Here is a 19,338-nt window from a genome sequence, read left to right as displayed (position 1 = left end):
ATACAAAAAAATTCAGGAATCTAATATCAGCTAACAGTGAACAACTTTTCGTTTTGTTTTTCATGTGTAACATTTATAAATAGTTGACATTACTGAGCTACAGGGTATATTTCGAGGCCATGTCAGACAATACAAAGAGTCAGCTCCAGAGTTGCTGTTGTGACTCCTCTGCCAGTTGACCCTGTTCCTTCCTCCCCGCCGGTCATTCCACCCATCTGACAGAGATTACAGCTCATTTTTGGCCCAGCCTGCAGTCGTAGAATCAGTGGATTTCAGTAGGCTTGAAAAGAATTATAGTATCTGCATACTATTTGTGGATTAACCATTGTAGTCTTAACCATACCTCCATTTGATAACATTTTAACAAGCTACTGGAGTAAAAGAAATTGATGGATTTGCCCAAGCCAGCCCTGCATAAATATTGAAGTTTGCATTCTTCAGAGTCTCTATTCACTTTAACAAAAAGAAACACAGCTTTCCAGCCTTTAGGATCATGTGGTTGCATTTGAAAGCATGAAACTGGTCTGCAGATTTTCCAGTGACCAGAAGATGGTGTGTTAATCTCCTGCGTGGTTGGCTACCAGGCTGTTCCACTTTCTTCAGGAATGTTTCCATGTCAGCAGCCTACTTTCCCTTACTGATTCATATGTCTTGTGATCCTGCTGTGCTTCTTAAAGAATAGTCTATGAAACCTCTTGGTGAGCCAGGACCAGTATAGAATTCCATTGCATTATTTGTTGGTCATTGTTCCAGCTGGTAGCTGGCTATAACACAAATTTGGCCAGGTTGGTTTCCAGTCAGTGGAACTTAAAGAGAAAAATTGAAATTAATCAGAAGGGAATGTAAGGCAATTACCTAAAAGTAACAAAGACTTCTGCTGAATCCCACTATATCAGGGATGCCAGCATGGTACCTACAGGCAACATGGTACTCACAAGTATTTTTAGAAAGTGAGTGAGGCCCGATAGGGCTCTTGCCCACCAGTGCTTTGATTGACAACTGAAGATCTTATCAGCTATACAGGTTAAAGTAACATTGTTTCAGTGGCAATTGCCACTGCAGTGTTTACTTAGTTTTTCTGCCACCCATCTTTCCCAGTGTATTTTTTCCTCCTAGTCCTTGGGTTTCCTCTGTGTGTGTGAATTTGATTCCTGTGGCAGCTATATTGTGGTTGGCTTTGCCCCCATAGCAGCCATTTTGTGGTTGAGCTGACTACCTAAAGTCAGAATTTCAAAGATGCCCACCTGCTCAAAAAAGTTTGAGACTCCTTCATTTTATCCTTAAGACTTATTTTTCCAAATGCCATAGGTAGGGTTTGTAGAATTCTGCAGGTTGTTTTTTTCTAGAAACGTATGGATGGGTTATATCCTGTGGGGGTCTAGTTTATAGATAAGAATATTTTGTTTCTTAATCACCTGCTTTCTGGCCTTTTCTGAAGTATACTGCAACATACTTAAATCTGCTTTCCTTGTTTAGGTTAGACATACTATTGAAGATGGAACCATTCATCTTTATATTTACTCCACCCAAAACATTCCAAAGGGAACAGAAATCACAATTGCTTTTGATTTTGATTATGGAAATTGGTAAGTGAAAATGAGCATTATGCAACAGGGCCATGCTGTTTACTAATAATTACATTGACATAGTTATTTCAGTTGCTTTTTAAAATTGCAGTAATTGATTGCCATGAAAATGCAATGATCTTAAAAGCCCTCTTCACAAGGAGTAGCAGGGAATATGGTGGAGTTTTGCTTCAGATGCCTTTACTAGTGCAACATCAAGCTTCGGTGTGCATACTATTAATGAGCCCAACTTTACCTATTGGACAGGGATCAAAGAGCTTTGAACAGCAGACCCACTTCATCACATTGCAGACTTATTTTGAGATTTTCCTCAGTTTCCAAGGTAGTTTTCAATGGAGAATAAATATCTGCCGGTTGGGAAACACAACAGTGTTAGAGCTGCTTTGTGTATATGGAACTAGCAGCACAGTATTTTTGGCTCCTGGCTTATGGTAGGTTGGCATCAGGACCGAAGTCTAAAATTGAACTGACATCTATTACTTTATTTTAACATTAATTTGGTTAGCAAAGATTAATTAAGGGTGCAGTCTCTGTGAACTATGTGGAATTTACTTCAAAGTAACCACGCATAGATAAGATCAGGCTGCACAACAACAGATACCATTGTGTTAAAGATATGTAAACCTCAATGGTTAAATTCACAAAATTGTTATGTTTAACTTTTCCATATTTTCAGCAAATACAAAGTGGACTGTGCTTGCCTCAAAGAAAATCCAGATTGCCCAGTTCTTAAGCGAGCCTCTGAGGCTACAGAAAACCTCAATACTGGTTATGAAACCAGAAGGAAGAAAGGTAAAAAAGAAAGGGATGCTTCAAAAGAAAAGGAAACCCAAAATCAGAACATCACCCTGGATTGTGAAGGAGCAGCCACCAAAACAAAGTTTCCAGACAACAGACAGAGAAAACTTTCTCCCCTTCGGCTTTCCATCTCAAATAATCAGGTATTGCTGCACTTTCTAGAGTTCAGCTTACACAGAAAATGCTCCTTGATGCTGAGGCATAGGTGTAGGCACACATTACTCTGATCTGTGTATAGAAGACCTGCTCAGTTAGCCTCCCCTTTTGCTTCAGTGGAGTGCCAGGTCCATGTGTAGATGAATTGTTGACTTAGGAGCTCTCTGTAACTTTGATGCCTCTGATCCTAGAGGGAGCTATTGAGTTTATGTATGGCCGTTTCCGCACGGCCACGCTGGGGGGTGCGTTGGCATATACAACGCCAACACACACACCTCCAGGACCGTTCGCACAAATGGTCCTGGTAGGGGCAGGGAAGATGGCGCAGCGCTGCGCCATCGCCCGATCGACGTACCTTCCCTGCGACCTTCTGGCGCGTCGCCCAGGCCACAGGACACGCCCCCCTGCCCTGTGCGACAGCTCTGGAGTCGCAGGGCGAGGGGGGGGGCATGTCCCCAGGCTTGCACGACGCACCGGAAGGTCGCAGGGAAGGTACATCGATCGGGAAAGGGGGGGATGGCGCCTTCCAGCCGTTGCCGTTTGCACGGCAGCAGCTAGAAGCCGCTGTTTCTAGAAAACCTCACTCAGGGAACAGTTTGGAAACTGCGACTTTGTGCCGCTGGGGGAGAGCGAAGGCAGCGTGGCTGCGATGCAGCTGCCCCCCCCCCCCCATGCGAACAGCTCCCTAGGGACAGCGTTTTTGCCATCCCTAGGGCGCTGTAAATGGCCTGTGCGGAAAGGGCCTATGTTTCTGTTAGCTTTTCAATTAAAAGATACTTTACTCCAGCTTCCTTACTTTATAATTAGTTGTCCTTATTGAGCAGATTGCTGAAGTAAGAGTATCATGCTATATGTTATGATCTCAGGATTGTTCTCTTTGATTTATAATTGATCATAAAAACATGAATACTGCAAAAATAATAAAATGTGTAGCTAATTAAAATCATGGATGTGTACATAGACTTATTTATGCAACAACTCTTACTGGATATATTTTAGGTGAAAGTTTCATTCCCTTTTCACAGCCTCTTCCCATCTTATGTTTATGCAAAGCAAGATGCTCCTAATTGTGTGTAAATTATTTTGAAATGTTTACTAACATCTTCTTGGAGGTCTATATTGGAGACCTTTCTTAATCTTTAATCACTAAGCTTTAGGGGGAGGTTTGAATCACCACCCTGCTATGGAAACTCACTGGGTAACCTTGGGCCAGTTACACATTCTTAGGCTAACCTACCTAACTGTGTGGCTGTGAGGATAAAATGGAGAACAGTGTGAAGAAAGGTGGTGTATAAATGACATTAATAAATAATAAATCTAACTGAAGATGGGTGATAGATGAAAGGGGGGTGCTCTGAGCATTACACACCGTAGCCATGGTTTCCCCCAGGTGGAGGCTGATGGGGAGAAGGGAAATTTGAAGATATGGAGCAGATAAAGGCAGGCTGGCCAGAGGATGAGAAGCAGAAAAAGGGGAGAAATTGAGGGATTTTCTGAAAAGGGAAAGAGGAGACAGTGGAGAAGGGAAAATGAAATGCTCCCTGTAAGCCCTTGTGAGATCCCTCTTGTAATTCTATATTACAGAAATATACTATATAGGAAGAAGTCTTACGTGAAGATTATCCAAATCACATCACTTCAGATTTCTCAAATGTTGGTGGGACTAGACTTTTACAAAAGGTTCATTTGATGGATTGCAAAATAGAGAAAGTCTTGTTATAGCTTGCTTTTCAGCCAACCTCAGTCACTACTCCTTGATTCCCCATAAGAGTTAGAAGTGAGATAGGATTAATAAAGATATTGTGATACTTGGAGAATATGTGGTTTTGAAGGAATCATTGCTGGTTTTTAGTTGTGTTTAAGGGATTACATCTGAATGGTTAAAGCCATTGTTTGCATTCCCACTGAGTTTATGAGGCACATGATTCCTGCAGAGGCTGATCTGCAGAGACAATGTAGTCAGGGTTCATTGTTCTGCTGGTAAGGACATATCTCCACTTTGTGTAAAATGTTAATTCAGGCCACTTTTTTTGTGCTGTTATACTAGTGCTACTTTGATAGCAGTTACCCTTATGCATGCAGTGTAGTCATCATGTACTGTCCCACCCCAAGTGGGTTCCTGTTTTTCAAACTCACTTTAAAACATTAATGAAAAGATGTTTGTGCACGGATTACTGGCAAAACACATCTGTTAATCACTGGCTTGCATCTGTTGAGAAATAATGAAATTTCAGTTCATTAACATTTGAACTTCAGTTTGTTTTTTAAAAATATGAAACACATACTTGACAGGCAGATTTGTATTGTTTGAGAGGTAGTTTGGCTGAAAAGCAGCTATGAATAAACTTCTTGTATTTTGCATGTGCATATATGCATTAACCCCCCCCCCTTCCCCCACTCTCAGAGAGTGGGATTGAGGCAGGAAAGGACACTATTTTCAACACATCCTCAGTCCCTGTCACCCTTTTAGATTCAGGCGTTGTTGATTAAAATGCTTTGGGTAGTATTGACAGAGATGGGTAAGAAAGGGCTGTGAAGGAGAAGTTGAGATCACAAGGAAGCAATGACACAAAGTTGTTTGTTGGTAGTTTTTGTGTTTTTTGTGCAGGCATAAATACATTTTAATGTTATGGGAAATTTGATGAAATGGTCACAGAAGTACTGGAAGTACATAATCTGTAACAAATGTGATTGGGGGGTGGGGAGGTTGGGGGGTGGGGGCTATATCACCAAGCAGAATTCCTTTCTCTAAACCAGGGGTCTGCAACCTGCAGCTCTCCTGATGTTCATGGATTACAATTCCCATCAGCCCCTGCCAGTTCCCAGGGGCTGATGGGAATTGTAGTCCATGCACATCTGGAGAGCTGCAGGTTGTAGACCCCTGTATTTTCACAATAACGAAAGTGCTTTTGTACACTTGTTAAAATCTAGAACTTGTGAAAATTGGCTCTATAGATCAATTTGTTCCATGTGAAATGTATCATATGAAATATTTTACATTAAAAGGAAAGTTGTTAGTACTAAATAGCTGCATTGGTTATTGTGTTCCATGGTAAAGTTATAGCTGCCTTAATTATTGTGTTCCATTATAAAGTCTTAGATTTGTTGGTTGACAATTTTATACAAATACTATATTTTGGTGAGAACCAGAAACAAGAACAGGTGAAACAAATCTGGATTACTCATAAGTGGTCTGAAGATCACTATTTAGAAACAAAATGACCTGATAAAAGACTCGGAACTACTGGCTGCTACCTATGATAGGGATGGAAAATATGATTTAGTCAAAATATTTATTTCTAGTGCTATGAACATGTGAGCTATGGTTTTTGCATGTTGTGCTGGTTAACCGGTTGGCTGATGTCTGCAGTTGTGAGGCTTCTTAGTATTCTGTAGCATGTAGAGCTCCCTAGGTCATAGCAGCAGCAGTAGTTGAGCTTCTGTAAAGCAGTCATTTCCATCTTTCAGGAGCCAGATTTTATTGATGATATAGAAGAGAGAACTCCTATTAGCAATGAAGTAGAAATGGAATCAGAGGAGCAGATTGCAGAAAGGAAAAGGAAGATGGTAAGTTGGGAAGCTAGTAGCTGCTTAAAGCTGTTACTTATTGAGTGACAGCTGCTCTTCCCATGCTGATCATTTCTGCCTTTCTTAGGTATTTAGCATTTGAGAATATTTGAAATCTGCTGCTGATACATGCTGGCAATAGCTAAAAGTTTGTGTTTGAATGCATGAATGAGTGTGATTCTATTCATGCCTTTATATTGTTACCTTCTGAAAATAGTGTTTGCTTATGAATTGTTTTTTGTTGTTGTTGAAGTGTTGTCACAATTTACTCGCCTTCCCTCCCAATCCTTACTATACTTGATCATTGTAATTATTTTGCTTAGTTGACATTGCATATCTTATACCATCCATTTTATCAACTAATCCATTATAATAATTCAGTTCTTTCATCAGTCAGGCAGTTCAAACACTTCATCTCAACAACTGTCTCATAAATCATATAATTCAAACATTTCAATTAATCTAGACAACACACTAAATCTTCATCCATTTGATTTCTTATTCTTTATTTATATTCACAATATGAATAAATTTATAAAAGACAGTTATATAAAAGAAACAAATCGAAGAAAAGAAACACTATGTAGGTAACTGAGAAATATGAATGGAGAAAAAGATGAATTAGATTATATAGAAAGGGGAAAATAATAAATATATTAATATAATTGTATTAATATATTCCTATTATTATGCAATATAAAGATTAATATTACTGTTGAAAAAGAAACTGAAGTACAAAAGAATATAAAGTCTACAAAAGTAGTGTTTTCTTAAAATAATCAGATGATCTCAAAATCATTCTTAATCAATCTTCACTCTCACCTGTTTCCTGCTTCATCATTCCACTGTTGGTCCACCAGATGACTTCCAAGTCCTTCTGTGTCAACCTCAGTTTTCATGTCATGCCATCAGCACTTTTTTCTTAATTATAATCCATCCAGCTGTGTCATTGTACTGTTGGTCACCAGAGTCTGCTAGGTTTTTCTGAGTCGATCTCAGTTCTCAGGTCTTAAGTAATCCTTTTGGGTCTTTGGGTTTAAATCTTTATTTAGTATGTTCCCGAAATATCTGAAATACAGAGGCAGTAAAAAAGAACAAGAAAAAAATACAGTGAAAAATGATTTTAAGTTAATTTAAGTCTCTGAGTAACAAGATGTTCATTGTATAGCTCATCTTGATGGCTTAAGAATATGTCCTTTTTATCTGCTCACTAATTTTGTAAAATATATTTTATTTAAGGTTTCATTATATTTAATGTTTTTAACCTTGGATGTCAGTTGCCCAGTGGATCCACATTGCAAAGCATGACAAGATATAAATGTATTCAATGAATGAGTGTTGGAACATTTTGAAAAATATTTCCTGACCATCTCTCTTCTTCAGCATAAAAAGGATGGTCAGATGAGAGGCAATGAGTGGAGAAGTTGTTTTTGTCATTGTTTGGAGGACTGATGTTTCCTGAGTAGCCTGACTACAACTTTGGGGAAGTAACTTAAGATTATGATTGTCCAGTGTTTTTATACGTGAAAGTTACCAAATTTATGTTACAAGTTAGCATGCCAGCATAAAAAGTGGCAGGACAATACTATCTCTAGTGTCTGCCCACCTAGGTTCATACAGGATGAGATACTCCTCCAGGTACCTGGTCCCCAACACCAAGGAGCTTCATAGATAATAAACAGCATTTTGAATTGACTCCACAGTGAGTTGAGTCTGTATTGGCAGCCAACATGGAACTTTTAAAGTGGTGAGAAATGTTATATCGCTGATTCATAAGGGGAAATGCAACTGCATCCAGAGCAGGCGAACTCCTGAGTCTTTGATTGGCCTTATCATCCTACAGCTTCTCAGTCTTATATAGATGCAAATCAACTGCAAGTTGGAAGATGGCCACGTGAAGGATGGTTGGATCCACCCCAGAATTCAGCTTGACCTCACCTAGTAGTTTCATGTAGATGTTAAACAGCATGGGAACAAAATAAAACCTTATGGAACCCCAGTTTTAGGTGCTGTGGGACTGAGATGCAGTCCCTCTTTATGGAACTAGTCCACTGACTAGGAACGGAACAACAAGAGCAGAGTGCCTATGTTGTCTGCCTTATAGGGTTGCCAGTTCTGGGTTGGGAAATACCTGGAGGATGCCATCTTATATAGATGCAATTGAAGAGGATAAGATTTGGCAAGCGAAGAGTCCTCACAAGGGGATAACACCATGGATTCCACTCTCCAATGTGGCCATTTTTCCCAGGGAACTGACCTGTCATCAGTTATAATCTCCGGAGTTCTCCAGCCACCATCCAGAGATTGGTAATCCTACTGCCTTAGCTCATTGGTTCAAAAACATAATTGTCAATGGTATCAAAAGCTGCTGAGAGAACCAAGAGAAGATTGCACTTCTCAGGGAAGGTCAATAGCCAGAGCAACCAAGACTACCCATTGCAAAAGCAAAGCTGAAAGTCTGTTTGTAAGGGGTTTAAGATCAGTGATCACTATCATGGTCACTGCTATGTTCCTTGGTTTCCTCTTATGTCTTTCTCAAACAAGTTGCCATCCCTTGTTTTCCTCTATCATGGTGGAAAGACTGCGTACAACTGCAGGAGAAGGGCCAGTTCAAAAAGAGCCAGTTCAAAAATAGCTGCCCCAGTCATAGGAGGACACTTGGCTTGAAACCTTCCAACATGTTGTAATTGTTCCCCATAGCATCTGTGTGTGATTGTTCTTGTGTGTCATGGCTATGGGCCATCAATGATGCCCACTGTTCTTTCACAAAATTTCAAAAGCACCCACAGGCTCAGTAAGGTTGAGGATCTCTTACTTAGGCTGATGGTTTTCCTCTGAGAAATTATGGTGTTGTGTGGCCAACTATAGCATCAAGGCACCTTGCTCAAGAAAGCAATATTTGTTAAGAATTGTTTCAATCTTATAGATCTAAAGAGGAGTCCAGTAGCTGCCTCCTTTAAGGTAGCCAGAATGAACTCTCTCACTTGATGAATCATTTACCACTCCAGTGATAAAGCCAGGTAGTCGTCTTCTGGTTAATCGTATAAACCAAGATGGGCATGGTCACTCAAAAACATCGTTGAGTTTTTTCTTTGAAATAGTTTGTTCACATCATTTTGCCCCAATAACTGAAATTTTGAATGGAAAAGACTACACTCCAGTGACCTTCTGAATCTGATCTGCTATAACATAGTCTAAGTCAGTGGTTCTCAACCTTCCTAATGCCGTGACCCTTTAATACAGTTCCTCATGTTGTGGTGACCCCCAGCCATAAAATTCTTTGTGTCTCTGTTCCTAAGACCATCGGAAATATGTGTTTTCCGATGGTCTTAGGCGACCCCTGTGAAAGGGTCATTCGATCCCCAAAGGGGTCGCGACCCACAGGTTGAGAACCGCTGGTCTAAGTTGTTACAGTTGTAAGTCGTTTTATCAGTGAAATGCTTAGCAAGGGGCTCATAGTGGGCCATTGGGCAGTCTACATTTATGATACTCAATGAAAAAAAAACAACCTTGCTAGCTGGAATAGCTCTGCTTGACTGTTTTGTGAAAATGTAATGGTGACAGACACGTGACACACTATGTTACTATCAATATCACAGAGCATGCACCATTGTGTGCTCTGTGTTGGGTTATTTGTTGCACAACCTGTTTCGCTGTCCCAAGTTCCTCAGTATACCATATATAGGGCCAAAGAGCATTTTGAGAAATAAGCACAATGCAGTAAGCACACAGCTTCCCCTGTGGATATGTATGGTGGGGTTTTGGAGCCCTCACTACAGAGTGCAGAAAGGTCATCTTTGTTTGGTAGTGGGTGGACTCTATGACTTCTCATTAATGTCACATGTCTTCTGTAGCAGAAGGAGAGCAGAACTGGCTATTCCTTTCCACTACAGCCAGCTGTGCCAATTGCCTATCCTGACTGATAGCAAAAGAGGAAAATGTTCTCAGAGGAGAGAGAGAGAGAGAAATGCAATTGGGAGATGCTTACAAGCAAACATAAAAGGAGAATAAGGAAGCGCATCTTATTTTTTAAAAATGGTCACCAGTGTGAAAAAACTCCTTTGATTTTGTTTTCCATTGGCATGAGTGAAGGGCTTTTTAAAACGTGAGCTTTTATTCACTCAAAATGTGTAGTGCGCATATTTTTATGTGAGCTAATCTGCTTCATTAAATAATTAAATTCCCTGTGTATACTGTAGGTGTATGCAACATAGTTTTGAAGGTATGTTCATTGTTTAAATATGGCTAATTTTGTTCACAATTACCATGGAGTTGAAGAGTTTAGTTCTCAGTGTTATACAGCTTAAATCAGTGGGTTGGATCTGGCCAGCTTTTTATTCTGTCTCACTCTATTCCTCTCCTTAATATAACCTCCATCCCATACAGCTTTTGTCTATTCAGGTTCTGTGATCCTCAACGTAGTGTTTTGGATGGCTATAGGGGACTCTATATTCCTTTTTTACCAGTGAAAAAACTATACTCTTTTCAATGAAAAGTTTAAAGTACAGTCAGTTGTGGTGCATTAAAAGAGAAAGTAGCATACTTCCGGAGTAGAAAGTAGTCCTGAATGATTATGAGCATTACAACTCATTTTTAAATACAGCCTTTGTCCAAACCATTGTTCTGTGCAGTATTACATATGGTACTTTGATAAAAGAGCATTTATAGTGCATTGAACAATTATCATCAAAACCTGCCTTTTTAAAATGGCGTCATATGTTCCCTTTGAAAAATGGCTGAAGGAGCAGGAGTAAGCAGCTTCTTCAATGGTCATTTCACTAGAAAAATAAAGTTTTTTTCCTGGCAATCCTGTACACATGTATTTTTTGTGTATGTTTTAAATTAGGTATCTTCAAAGCTTCACAGCCAAAATCAGAATCGCAGCCCTTCAGAGGATAGGTCTACCTAGTGCTTAATGGGAGGTGAACTAGCCCTCCAAGTGGCTGTGATTCTCATATTGTGATAGCTATGAAGACACCTCCTTCAAAACAAAAACAACAAAAATGACACATGCACAGAATTGCAGGGGAAAACAAACTTTATTCATCTACCTTTTGTAGTGAAATGGCCATTGGATGAGCTGCAAGCAGAGAAAACTCTGGGAACATTCTGCAAATGGTGGCAGCATCATGGAGGCTCCTGAAACTGGTATAAAATAGCAGGTATTACAAGAAGAAAAGTAAGAGCTCTAAGTTGGGCAGGGGAGTGTGTGGAAAAAATAAAACGTAACTGTGTGCATCTCCCTGGGCAAAATCTCAATAATCTACAAAGCCATAGGAGCAAATTTTGGGGTTTTTTTTATTTTTGCGGTTGGATTGGGGGGGGGGGGGTCACAAGGTAGGCACTAAGACCCAAGTTATTCTACAATAAAGAAACTCCAGGATGTGGCAGATGGATATACAATTCTACTTTAATCTTTACATGGAAAAGAGTATAGTTAGATATAGTATAGTTAGATATAGTGTATTTTTGATGTGTGTATGGTTCTGTGTGTGTGCCACTAACAAGAAGTGTTGTCTAGCAAATTTGTATATATGCATTTTCTACACTTCAGAAAGTATAAATTTTAATATCCAATATTTGCCTGTCTAGATCAGGCTTGGGCAAATTTTCTTTGGAACTAGGAACCCAAATTCACTCACCCCATAGACATTTTTTCTTTGTTCTGTCCTCCCATCCTTGGACAAAAAGTTTTTGCCTACCCCACCAAGCACAGCTACCTAGCTGCCTTCAGCTTTTCCCTAGCTGTCCAAACAGAAAAGAGCAGCACTTCCCAAGAAAGGCAAAAGGGAGCCAGCAGCCATTTAGCCCTGTTTGTATCTTAGCAACAAATTAATTATGTGTTAGAAGTTTAGCAGAGCATTCTTTTTAAGGGCTGACTCCCTTAGGAGGTTAAGAGCTTGTGTATCTAATCTGGAAGAACTGGGTTTGATTCCCAGCTTTTCCGCCTGAGTTGTGGAGGCTTATCTGGGGAATTCAGATTAGCCTGTACACTCCCACACACGCCAGCTGGGTGACTTTGGGCTAGTCACAGCTTCTCGGAGCTCTCTCAGCCCCACCTACCTCACAGGGTGTGTGTTGTGAGGGGGGAAGGGCAAGGAGATTGTAAGCCCCTTTGAGTCTCCTGCAGGAGAGAAAGGGGGATATAAATCCAAACTCTTCTTCTTCTTCTCTGTTTCAACTCTGTCACAGAACCACTAGCGCTTTAGACACCAAGAGAGCGCAGAGCCAACCAATGGCAATCATCAAGGCCTAAATTCTGATAAACTGAGCAGTTTCCCTCCTCAGCCTTGTTCCAGCTACCTAATCCATAGTATAATTATGAGTATCATAACATTGCATTTTAGCTGGAGAAATCTTAAAATGCTTGTATTTTGCTATTCCCCCTCCAAATTAAATTAGTTCAGTATTTCTTCTTTCAAACTGAAAACTATATTGATTAAATACTGGGTGTATCTTTTAACAATTCACATTTTTACAACCCATGCAGAGAAGACATTGCTGAATTGAATGGTGAACAGATGTGGTGTTTAAGAGTATTAATACATTCTGTTTGTGAGCTAATGCAGATGTAATTCTATGGTTGAACCCTAAACAGTTTGAGTAAATTTGCACCAGAGGAAAGTTACTTCTCAGCTGTAAGTGTAGCCTTCTGGGCCCTTCTCCTCCTCCCAAATTATATTTCTGCAGATCACTGAACCCAAGTGTGGGGAGCAAGTTAGAGCCTGCAGTAGGAGGTTGAATTGGCAAAAATCTGTCACCCCTCCTTTGCAGACAGAAAAGTTGTCCCTGGGAGGAACGACTGCTGTGCTAGTGTTATGGGCAACAAGGGGCCAAGGCCTGTGTTCCTCATGTTTCAGAGCTGTTTGTGTCAAACACAGATCTATATAAATATCACTCCAACTCCAGTTTGCCTGAACTTGGCTTCTATAGAAACAAATTTGGAACAGTAACATATTTCGCAGACTTGCATTGTAGGTGATTTGTCTCGGATATGAATTTTTTAAAAATGAATAACTTGTTCCATTCTGCAGACTAGAGAAGAGCGGAAAATGGAAGCAATCCTTCAAGCATTTGCCAGGTTAGAGAAGAGAGAAAAAAGAAGAGAACAGGCTTTGGAAAGAATCAGTACTTCTAAAACAGAAGTTAAGTCTGAATGCAAGGAAGCTCAGATCATCAACGACACTGAATTTGTTCAGGTAGTTTCAAGGTTTTGTTAGTTTTGAGGAGGTTTAAAACAGTTATGCTTTCACATAAATCTGATGCCATTTTTTATGATTTGGGCAGCCAGAGGTTTGGGATTTAATTCTGCTTCATCAAGGTTTGTACTGGCCTAGGAGGGAGCTAAGTGCAGTTTCTTTTGCAAATCTCCTGAAATCCTTTTTGGACAATTTGCATATCATTCAATAAAGCAGCTAGTTTTGAGTCCAGTAGCACCTAGTATCAGACAAAAAAATTTTTAGTCTCTTAGGTGCTGCAGGCTCAAATCAAATTGTTCTGCAAACCAGCACAACTACCCTCTGAAATGATATGTAGTAAAACAAGGGTCTCTTTAACTTCAAAGCTGTGTTATCTGTTGGTGAACATTCCATGTTGCTTGATATGATAATGTGCCTGGGACATTGTAAGTTGAACTTCGTTTGATGGTGTAGATAAATTCCAGCAAGGTTGCTCCTGTAGAAGTCTTGCCTTGTCCTGTACTACTGCAGCCAGAGCATCAAAACTGCCACAGATGTTGAGCAATAATGCTTTTTAACAAGCATATCTTTCAGATGTGTAGGGTTTTTGTAATGGGAATAATCCCAAAGAAGGGAATTCTGTTCTGTTGCGGAAGGTGTGTAACTGACCTGACTTCTTTGTGTTACTTTTATTGTACCAGGAACCAGCAAAGGAGGAAACTGCCACCAAGCCTACCCCTGCCAAAGTCAATAGGACAAAACAGAGGAAAAGTTTCTCTCGTAGCAGAACTCATATTGGGCAGCAGCGAAGACGACATAGAACTGTTAGCATGTGTTCCGATATCCAGCCATCCTCTCCGGACGTGGAAGTTAGCTCACAGCACAATGAACCTGAAAACACTGCACTTTCAGCTGAGCCTGAAGCAGAGCCAATTGTTGCTGAAATAGTTCCTGAACCAGAAGCCCCAGCACTTAATAAATGTCCCACTAAATACCCTAAAACAAAAAAGGTATGTGTTCTCCTAAACCTAACTGTTTCTTTTCTTAAATTGTATATAAGCAGGAGCACAGTGACTGTCACCAGCTCTATTTTGGGATGAGGAGGAAATCTGGGATCTGTCTGAGTACCTCAATTAATTCAGTGAGATTATTAAAGAAGGCAGAGTATCTCCTGCAAAGATGTGCACACACCCTCTTATTCTAAGGGAAACAGGAAGGTTGTACATCTGCTGTTGCTAAGGAAGGCAACTTCAGAACAGATTTCCAGAGGAGGGCAGCCAAAATTGTAGGAGGTCTGTATTCCATGCCGTATGAGGAGCGGCTTAGGGAGCTAGGTATGTTTAGCTTGGCGAAGAGAAGGTTAAGAGGTGACATGATAGCCATGTTTAAATATTTGAAGGGATGTCATATTGAAGATGGAACAAGCTTGTTTTCCACTGCTCCAGAGACTAGAACAAGGAATAATGGGTTCAAGGTGCAAGAAAAGAGATTCCATCTAAACATTAGGAAGAACTTCCTGACAATAAGGGCTGTTAGACAGTGGAATACTGCCTTGGAGTGTGATGGAGTCTCTTCCTTTGGAGGTTGGATGGTCATATGTCAGGGGTGCTTTGATTGTGTATTCCTGCATGGCAGAGGGTTGGACTTGATGGCTCTTGTAGTTCCCTCCAACTCTATGATTCTGTGGTTCCTTGAAAGATCCCTCTTTTCTCCTCCTCTCGGCAGCATGCCCCCAGGCATAATATGTTCTAAGAATTTGGCAGGAATAGAAGGCCCTTGCAATTCTCATTTCAGTTAGTCAACCAACACATTCTTTGGACTTTGTGTTCCTTGACGAAGGGTTGATTGGATCATGGGAAGTGTAAGCAGGCCTCCTGTTTTTCGCAACAGTTTGGCTTACTGTCTATATGTATGCCATGTGGGGGGAAAGGCACAGGACAGGTGTCATGGAAGGGCAGAGGCCCCCAGAGTACACCTGCAGCTCACCCTGTGCACTTTGCAAAGGTCTGGGAGGGAGCAGAGGTAACGTGGTTCTTCATGCCGAAGCAAGTAGCAGGTGCGAATAAAGAGGAGGATGGAAATGGTGGCCATTCACTTCCTTGCAGTTGCATCTGAAGGATCTGCCAAGCACATGACACAGGGAAGGGTTTGGGGGATCTACAAGCTGAGAACTGCCACTCTCTATCCATAGAGCTGTATTTATGCTGAACTTGGTGAAGCTTTACATATTTACATATGTTTCTTTATCAGTGGAGAATTTTCTAAATCCCAGAGAGAGTGCCAGAGACCCTTTTGAGAGCTGGATTAATAAATGAAGTTGGCTAGCCTCCAGAGAGACCAAACAGTCCAGACCAATGCAGGCTTACCATGACAGATTCAATGTGACTTATCCCCATGTGTGTATAGTACTACAGCCAAAATTGGAATGCAAAAACCCACTGAATTTTAAATGGATGCTACTAATTCACATATCACTTTATAGTAGAATAAAATTTTAGAATGCACATTTGAAAATTTTCAGTTGTGGAGAAAGAAAGGATAATCTATAGCCATGCTGGCTAGCCTGATAACAAAATTCTCCACTTTCTGGGTTTTAATATAGAAAACAATGTTCTATTTTCTAATAACTATTAGGTTAGAATCTAAGTTGTTCAAGTGGAAGGGTTCCAAGGGAAGTTGTTAGTGTGTTAATTGTAGGAAAGACAGATTTTCTGTGTCCTGCATTCTCATTCATAGCTAAATGTATTCCATAGATGCAGTTGGAAACTTTAATGTTCTGCTCCGGTAACACATTTCCTTTTTTGTTCAGCACTTGGTGAATGAGTGGTTAAGTGAGAAGAATGAGAAGCCAGGCAAACCGTCGGACAGCCTTTCAGAAAGGCCTCTGCGTATAACGACAGATCCGGAGGTTTTGGCCACCCAACTAAATTCGTTACCTGGTCTCACTTATAGCCCACATGTCTATACTACTCCTAAGCACTATATTCGTTTTACATCGCCGTTTCTTTCGGAAAAGAGGAGGCGGAAAGAACCTATGGAGAACATTATTGGCTCTTGTAAGAAGGTAATTAGTTATTTCAATTTACCCTTCCTTAGGAGTTAACATAGAAAATTTGAAAGCAACATGCCATCTGATGCGAGCAAACCAACTTCCTTTGGCATATGTGCAGCTAATATGAATTACATATTAAATTTTTATTTAGTTATTTTTTTATTGCAGCGTTGGTTGAAGCAGGCACTGGAAGAAGAAAACTCAACATTTGTAGACAGATATAATTCACCATCTCATGAAAGATCTAGAAGTCCTGCAATCAATGGTGAAAATAAAAGCCCCCTGTTGTTGAATGACAGCTGCTCCTTACCAGGTGAAACTTTTATTTTTCATATGCTACACATGGTCTTCTGAAAAAACCCTTTTAAAAACTGACTGGGATATGGGGTGCAAATAGGCAGCCACAGTTATTTTTGTGCTGCGTTGTTCATAGTTTTACTAAATCATTTAGGATATTTATACCATTTAGGATATCTTGCTGTATGTCATCTGTCAGGCTCAGTCCCAAACCCAAGCCTGCAGCTGAATTAGAATGGTTTCTCAGTCTCATCTAACTTTGCTTCTGCCCCCTTGAAAATGTTGCATCTAAATGGTGCCAAGGAAGGCTTCTTCAACAAGGAGTTGTGGTTTCCTTCCTGCTGTTGTACCTTCACACTTTTTGTTTCAAAATCCCAACAGCTGAAGCAAGAGAATTTTCTGATAGCTCACATGACTAGCTCCTTCTCTGTTTTGAGTAGTAGAGTGTGCTTTGGAGCGTGCTTTGACACCACAGTTGAAGAAATAAGATGCCAGTGCTTATAAACTCTACAGCTAAAGCCACCTTAAGGATTTTGAGTGGGGAGAGAATGGGGAATAAATGTTTGAAGCTTCATATTAATTTAATTTCTGACCAGCCTACTAATAATTGGATTCAAGTTTGCCTTTACGTTTTTATTGAGAGTCTTGTTAAGATTGTTTCCTAACTGGCTGTTGTGGTAGATTTTCTGGGCTGTGTGGCAGTGGTGGGATTCAAATGATTTAACAACCAGTTCTGCCAAAGTGGTGCGAACCTGCTGAATCCCACCACTGCAGTGTGGCCATGGTCTGGCAATTTTAGCTCCTAACATTTTGCTCATATTTATGGCTGGCATCTGCAGATGGATGTCATGGTGAGATGTATTTCTCCCCGTGGCACATTTTGGAGGGTTTTGTATAGTTGGATATTTGTTTGTCCTTTTCTGAGGAGAAAGGGGGATGAGGTATATTTACATGTGTCGGGTGGAGTGCAGTTGCAGTTTTGTGTTTGTATGTGTATGTCCTGGCAGTTTGAATGTGTGATTCACCTCAGAAATCACAGTGAGGTGACACAGTTCAGGGAAAAAGGAATGGCATTTGTATCATCTATACTCTGTCTCACTAAGAAAAAAGCCAAAATTGTAACTTCATTCACCACATGCTGGACTGTCTTTGTTTTAGAATGCTCCTGTTGGGTCCCAGTGCTTTCCTAACAGAACTACATAGGCACTAGGAACTAAAGTTATAGTTTTGTTTTTTTCTTTTGGTGAGACAGGGTATGGTGGATTATTTAATGATGTTTGAGAAGTCCCAGTTTTTGTTTTTGTATTTTTGAGTATTAGTAGCCAACTTTTGTTGATTTTTGTTGAAACTGTCCCAGTGACTGTGAACTTCAATGACTGTCCTGTGTAGTTTGACATCATAGCTGTAGAAGTTGTCTAGAATTTCTACATTATCAAATAAAATCCTATGGCTGGCTTGATTTAGAGCATGTTCAGATTCCTTTGATTTCTCCAGTTGGTTTAGTCTGCAGTGACTTTCATTTTTTAAAATTCTTGTCTGAATGCTACATTTTGCAGTCCCTATGTTTATTTGGTATGCAGTAGACTCTTGTGGAGGTAAGGGAGTCTCAATCTTGTACTTTGCTGATCATAGCATTTGTTTTATTTTTTCTGGTGGGTCTGAAGACTGTTTGAATGTTGTGTATTTTGTCTGTAATTCCCTTGTTGTATGGTTGAAATACCTTCCCACTATGGAGATGCCAGCCATAAGATGGAGGCGAAACATTATGAGCTGAAACACCAGTCCACAGCCACACAGTGCGGAAAACTCAAAACAGCCAGTTGGATTCTGGCTGTGAAAGTCTTCAACAATTCTTGTTTTCTAACTTTTGTCCTGTTGTAACACACAGACCTCACCACGCCACTGAAGAAACGAAGACTATATCAGTTGTTGGATTCTACGTATTCAGAAACCTCTACACCTACTCCTTCTCCATATGCCACACCAACCCATACTGACCTCTCTGCCTCAGATCCTTTATTGTTTGCTACTCCACCCAGAATAAAAGCAGAAGATGAAACCTGTAAGAATGGTTATAAACCCATTTGCTCACCTGTTACACCAGTTATTCCCTGTGTTCACGGAAATGCAATGCACTTTGAGGTGAGCCTTGTATGGATTTTACTTTTTCTAACTGAATCACCATTAGGATGGAAGCATTGCCTTTTTTCAGAAGTGTTACTATTGATGCAGCCATAACAAAGGGCATCAATTTTATCTCATACTGCCCTGTTCAAAATCCGTAGGAGTGTCTTTTTAATTCATTAGATTTCAGTATGTAGATGAGTACCTAGTAAGTGTAATTTCTCAATCTGTCTGCTTTGGGGATCTAATTTCTACAAGGTTTTGAGGGCTTAACAACAGTGTGTCAAAACCTGTTTCCGATAAAGGGAGGCACATCTTGGTATTATTTCAAGTAATTGAGTTCAGGAATTCCATTTGTGCGTGCAAATTGTTGCTGGCCTGAGGCTTAGGGTCCTTCTGCTCGCATAACATGAAATAGTTTGTGCAGAAATCAGTTGCATTATTCATTTCAAAAGTAATTGCATAATTTTAGCCCATGAGGAAGGTTGAAAATCCAACAAGTGCTTAGGACAGTGGTGGCGAACCTATGGCACTCCAGATGTTCATGGACCACAATTCCCATCAGCCCCTACCAGCATGG

General features: G+C 40.3%; 1 protein-coding gene across 2 annotated transcripts in view; it reads left to right on the top strand.

Moving 5' to 3' along the window:
* KMT2E (lysine methyltransferase 2E (inactive)) overlaps positions 1-19,338 on the top strand; it is a 68,050-nt gene that overhangs the window by 40,177 nt on the left and 8,535 nt on the right. The window contains exons 12-19 of one of the 2 annotated variants that reach the window (XM_048499505.1): positions 1,477-1,586; positions 2,263-2,527; positions 6,009-6,107; positions 13,142-13,306; positions 13,987-14,295; positions 16,095-16,349; positions 16,506-16,650; positions 18,523-18,776. In XM_048499505.1, the coding sequence (XP_048355462.1) occupies positions 1,477-1,586; positions 2,263-2,527; positions 6,009-6,107; positions 13,142-13,306; positions 13,987-14,295; positions 16,095-16,349; positions 16,506-16,650; positions 18,523-18,776 (1,602 nt within the window). The remainder of the gene's footprint in view (positions 1-1,476; positions 1,587-2,262; positions 2,528-6,008; positions 6,108-13,141; positions 13,307-13,986; positions 14,296-16,094; positions 16,350-16,505; positions 16,651-18,522; positions 18,777-19,338) is intronic. The other variant, XM_048499506.1, reaches the window with a different exon arrangement.

The sequence above is a fragment of the Sphaerodactylus townsendi genome, linkage group LG06 (genome assembly GCF_021028975.2).
Source record: "Sphaerodactylus townsendi isolate TG3544 linkage group LG06, MPM_Stown_v2.3, whole genome shotgun sequence".
In the NCBI taxonomy this organism is placed as follows: Eukaryota; Metazoa; Chordata; class Lepidosauria; order Squamata; family Sphaerodactylidae; genus Sphaerodactylus; species Sphaerodactylus townsendi.
Note: the sequence above shows the minus strand (reverse complement) of the source record. Positions and strands in the feature narration are given on the sequence as shown.